The sequence below is a fragment of the Monoraphidium neglectum genome (genome assembly GCF_000611645.1).
Source record: "Monoraphidium neglectum strain SAG 48.87 unplaced genomic scaffold scaffold02656, whole genome shotgun sequence".
Lineage (NCBI taxonomy): Eukaryota > Viridiplantae > Chlorophyta > Chlorophyceae > Sphaeropleales > Selenastraceae > Monoraphidium > Monoraphidium neglectum.
In genome coordinates, this window is record NW_014010972.1 from 1 (window position 1) to 5,461 (window position 5,461).

The 5,461-nt window shown below is 66.8% G+C and overlaps 1 protein-coding gene across 1 annotated transcript; it reads right to left on the reverse strand.

The window, feature by feature from the left end:
- Nucleotides 1–2,894: 2,894 nt before the first annotated feature.
- MNEG_11246 (hypothetical protein) lies at nt 2,895–4,780 on the reverse strand (the record flags this gene model as incomplete). The annotated part of the gene is made up of 6 exons (XM_014040282.1): nt 2,895–3,020; nt 3,218–3,382; nt 3,466–3,606; nt 3,971–4,125; nt 4,272–4,362; nt 4,562–4,780. 6 exons carry the CDS (start codon nt 4,778–4,780, stop codon nt 2,895–2,897), a joined length of 897 nt encoding a protein of 298 aa, XP_013895736.1.
- Between the last annotated feature and the right edge of the window lie 681 nt (nt 4,781–5,461).

Here is a 5,461-nt window from a genome sequence, read left to right on the forward strand (position 1 = left end):
GCTGCGGCTGCGGCAGTGCGGGGCTCGGGACGCGGAAGCCGCGACCGAGCGCGTCGCGGGATGAGGGCGGCTGCGCCAGCAGCGCGAGCAGCGCCGCGGTCTGGCGCCGCACTAGGTCTGCCTCTGCTGAGTACTCCGCCCCCAGGCCGCCCGCCGCGGCGCCGCCGCCGCCCATGCCCGCGCCTGCGCCCGCGGCGGGGCTCGTCTCCAGGTGGCCGGCGGCGCTGGGGGCGGGGGCGGGCTGGCCCTGGTCTGCGGAGCGCAGCGGCGGCGCGACGGCGGCGTCCAGGGCGGCGGGGGCCTTGCGGCGCAGGTCGACGGCGCTGCCCTGTCATCGGGTGAGCAGGCAGCTTCAAGTCAGCATCCTTCATAGTGGGGGCAGGTGCTGAGGTCAGGGGGGCAAATGCCATGCAGCATACTGGCAGATGTTTCACAGCCCTAGGGGCCGCCACCTCAGCATCCCCTGCCTGTTTCAGACAGGTAAATAAATTGAGAAGCGGCGCCGACAGCCGCGGGGAAGCTTCTCACCGACAGCTCCGAGACCGCGCGCCGCCTGCCCGCACCCTGCCGGCTCTCCCGCCGCCCGCCGCCGCTCGTGCGGCGCCGCAGCCTGAACGCGCCCGGCGCGCCGTCGACGCAGTCCGCCGGCAGCAGCGGTGGCAGCGTCCGGTGCACGGTGCCCGGCGGGGGCCGCAGCAGGCCGGGGCGGGGGCCGTCCAAGGTGAGCGGCCCTGCTGGTGGCGATCCAATCCAGTTGCCAACACATTTTAGGTATTGGGGTAAAAGATCAAGGGTGTGGCACCAGGTGTGATGAGACGGGATATGAGTATTTTAGGCTTTCGATGGCCGCTGCGTCTGGAGACCACACGGTCATCCACATCTCTGCGGGCCGCAAGGTGCTGGGGCGCCCGGCGCCCGCGCGGGGCGCACGTCTCACCTGTAGGGCGGCCGCCGTCTGGGTCCGCCGGCTGCGGCGCCGGCAACCTCTCGAGATCGCGCTCTGCCTCGAGCCACGCCCCCAGGCCCTCCTCGGCCCTCTCCAACCAATCCGCCGCCACCGCGGCCTCCGCCCCATCCTCCGCCGCCGCTTCCAACCCTCCCGCGTCCGCGCACCGCTCTCCCGGCCCCGCCGCCGCCCCGCCGCCGGATACGCGGTCCCGGCGCTGCCCCGGGCCCCGCCTGTCGCCGGCGCCCTGCTCCTCGGCAAAGGTGTAAAACGAGAGCCCCTGGAACAGCTGCTGCAGCAGCGTGTCGTCGGCGCCGCGGCTGCGGCAGCGGCGCGGCAGGGTCGACAGACACGAGGCAGTGGGGGGCATGAGTGACCATGGGGCCGCCGCCGGCAGCGGCAAGGGAAGGCGAGCGAGCGCAGTACGCGGGCGACGAAAGGCATGAGTGCATTCGCACAGTCTGTAGATGGGTCATATGGGTCGAAGTGCCTGAGGCGAGCGCCACGCTCACCATCCTCGTTCGTCGTGGTGCGCCAGCAGGCCCCGCACGTTCACCATTAAATTGGAAGCGCCGCTCGCGCCTGTCACGCGGCTGCAGCAGCTGCCGACGCTCACGCGCCCGAGCGCTGCCAACGCCGCGCCGCCCGGCGGCGCGGGGCCCAGCCCAGTGGCAGGAGCGGCGCTCGGGCGCGCGCGCAGCTGCTGCGGCTGCGAGGCCGCCGGGGCGCCGGGCGCGGCTGGAGGCGAGCCGGCGTCCCTGCTGCTGCCAGCCGCCGCGGCCGCGGCTGCGATTCCGCCCCGCCTGCCGTGGCCAACGAAGCTCTCGTATCCATCCAAAGCATCAGAAAAGAACTCCAGAAACATCCGCATCAACAAGGCCTGCTTGCGGGGCCCCCAGCCGTCCGCAGATAGCTTCCGAGCAGCTTCCACCCAGGGGTCGGCGGGGCTGCCGACCAGGTCACTGTCTGTGCTGCAGGGGTGCAGCAGCACCCTGCGGCGGCGGGGTAAGCGCGTTGACCGTCAAAGGTGTGCGGTCAACACCAACAGCTCTGATGTGGCACCAAGTTGGCCCGTGCACCGCTGCCCGCACTCCCACGTTTGCATGCATGCCCACAAATGTAAAGAAAGCACGCACGCACTAAACACACAAATGCACTCCAACTGCAGCCCTATCCCTGGGTTTGATAAACAACATGCATTATTATGTAGCACGAAGAAGCACACTCGCGGCTTGATCCCTCAAACACGCTGTCGCGCCTTGACCCCTCACTCCAGCACGCGACAAAACCACACGCGCCTGAGCCTGGCCGTGAGCCGCGAGACGTAGGGGTGCCTCATGCAACGCGGCAGCAGCGGGTCCCCGCCCAGGGCCACCTCGTCCCTCTCCAGGTCAACCACCACCAGGCCTTCCTGGGGGCCATCGCGCGCAGATGATTCAATATCACGGGAGGGAGCCGAAGTGTTAGTATAGCGGGCCAAGCTCTCACGCCGCGCTCTGCCAGGCGCACTGATACTGCGGCCGCATGTCAACCCGGCCAGCAATCGTTGTACGGGTTCTCGCATGCGCAAACCCGCTGCCTGTTCTCGGCCGCCTAAGGCGACGGCGGCCTGCCTTGGCCTGATCTTGGCAAATGTCCATACGTCACGATCCTCACCGCAGTGGATGGGTCCAGCTCATCCAGACTGTGCAGCCCCATCAAAAAGGGGGTGGGCGCCTGCGGGGCGGCAAGCGGGGCGGCAGGGGCGGGAGTGCACGTTTGCGGTCCCAATATGAGCCCAGCCGGCGCTGCGCGGCCGCTGCTGTGAACCCCTTGTCATCAGCTTCAAGCCCTGACGCGACCACTCCCGGCACGGCATTATCGCCCGGCATTGCGCTGGTGGGCCCACACACAAGGTGGGGGTCCGAGGTATGGCATGCAAGCAGAACCGTGATAAGTGACCGATATTTCACACCTCCAGGTACTCCACGAGGCTGTAGGGCATGACAGGGATGTACACATGCTGGAATTTGAAGGGGTGCAGCAGGCGCACCACCGACTCCGCCACCAGCGTCAGCAGGCGGTACTGCCGGCTCTGCGGGCGCGAGGGAGGGGGGGCGCTGTGACGCCATAGAGCGGTCGGCTTCGGGTCCGGTGGATTCATTAAGGTGGATTCACTTGCAGTAGCAAAGGGGTGCCACTCAATCGGCAGCAACGATCGTTTCGAGGCCTGCAGCAATGCGGGGTTGCGGTTGTGTGTGGGCCTGTGCACATGGGGCCCGCGCGGCGCACCCGCAGCAGGACCCGTCTCTCCAGAAGCACCGCCACAAACAGCGCCGCCATGTTGTGCGGGCTCAGCAACTCCGCCAGCGGCCTCAGGCTCAGCTCGCCGGCCGGCGGCCCGACGGGCAGCGGCGGGCAGGCGACCAGACGCTCGGACCCCACAGAGAAGCAGACCTGCGGGGCGCGCGCGGGGGCGTGGCGTGGGTGATGGCGGTCATGGCGGATGCCCGTTTGTTTGGGCAAGGCAGGGGCCGCACCGCTCGGCTGGAGGGGAGAATGGGCCTTGCCTGGGAGCCGGCAGAGGAGGGGCACGGCACCGCCAGCAGGTGGCTGATGACGTCAACCACGGGCACCGGGCTGCCGGTGACGAACGCCAGGTTGCACAACTCGCGCAGCACCTGTTGAGGGGGGGGGGGGTCAAATCGCGTGGAGGCATTCCACCAGCATTGGACGCATTGCTTCCACCTTGAAAGGACGCGCAAAATCAAGGGGAGGTGCGAACAAGGGCGCCTTCGCTGCTGCCCCTGGGATGACTTGTGTGCTGCCGCCGCCGCCGCCGCTGCTGCTGGCATACCACACGCCCGGTGGCGGTAATTCAGGCGTTTGCCTGCCCTCAGGCACACGACACCAGCAGCGGCAGCGGCAGCAGCAGCAGCCGCAGCAGCAGCAGCCGCCGCAGCAGCAGCCGCAGCAGCAGCAGCCGCAGCCGCCGCAGCAGCAGCAGCAGCCACGCAGCCGCCCCGTGACCTTGGGCCCACCCACCCGCTCGCTGCACGCCAGGTAGGGTTGGTGGCTCAGCAGGCACAGCGCCTTGAGGGCGCGCGCGCCGCACAGCTGCTCGTGCCGAGCGCGCAGCTCTGCCGGGAGCTCGTCATAGTATGCCAGGCAGCTCGCATAGACCTTCGTGCCGTCGCCCTCTGGGGGAGCAGCGAGCAAAGGGGCGACGCGCGCAGCGGCTCGGATGGCTCGGCGGCGGCGCGTGCGCCCGGGGGCGACGGTGTGCGGCGGCAGCCAGGGCGCCGTCCTGCGCCGCGCTGCTGGCGGGGTCCCGTGGGCGGCGCACCTGTGAGCACCACAGCGTACATCCTGGGGTTCAAAACGGCACCTGCTATGTCCTCTTTCAGAATGATGTTGACGCCCGCTGGCAGGCAGCACTGCAGTGTGCAAGGATAGGTGCATCGTGTGTGCTCGTCGCCAGGCAATCGGTGCGCTGCTGGGCTGGTGCTTGCATGCACGGCCCGAGAGAATGCATGCCTGCTGCTGCTGCTGCAGCTGATCCCGCTGCTGACGCAGGTGCTGCTGCAAGTCCATGCGATTTGGGCGTGCCCATGCAACGGCGGCATGTGCGCTCACCGTGGGCAGCTGCGGTGGCGGTTGGCGCTTCGGGTTGTCCGAGTGCGGCAACCGATCCAGGAACGACGGCTTGTAGTTGACATCTGTGCCCAGAAACCCAGGCTCCCCTTGAACCGTCTGCAGGCCGTGCCCCGACAGCCCGCAGACGACAAAATGCTCAAACAGCGGCAGCGTTGCGCCTGCTGCACGCGCATCCACCATTGACGTCGGCGAGCCCATAGCTGCGCTGCGCGTGCTAGTTTAGTGCTGGCATTTCAAAGTTCAAGAGGGTCATTTAGGCGTTATAAGACCTCTGTCCTGGCATCCCAAGATCACCCGGTCAAACAACGGGGTGTCTGTCTTCATTGTTCGGTTGATTGATGTAATCCACCGCATTTCTTTCGTGACTGTAAAGCTTGCGACTGGATCACCGGCTGATCCACACCCGCGGCACGAAAGCTGGTCACTTGCGAACTTGCCCCTCCCCGCATCAAGATAGAAGCTGCGTCAATGGCTTATTAGAGTTCATCAGTTCGCATCCATGAGTGTCGCGCTGTGCGGCAAGAGGTGAGCATTTCACCAGGTGGCGAATCCAGCACTGGCAGCTTGATCATGAGCTGAGCTGAGCTCATCGGCCTTGGTTAGTGGCGAAAGCTGCCACTGCGGTCGATCCCACCTCATACCATGTACACCTGAGTACAGATACTACAAGTATACAAAGCTCGCAGTGGAGAGACTGAAGTGTGCGCCAACGGCTGGTGCGGGTGAGCTGACCACAGGCATACATAACAGTCAGGGGCACCAACAGACCCTTTTAGGCATCCGCACGAAGTACACACCTGCGAGCACACGCATGTACATAGCAGCGTGTAGGCATGGCGCGTTTTCAGGCGTATGATTTGTTGGTTGGAGCGTTGGCAG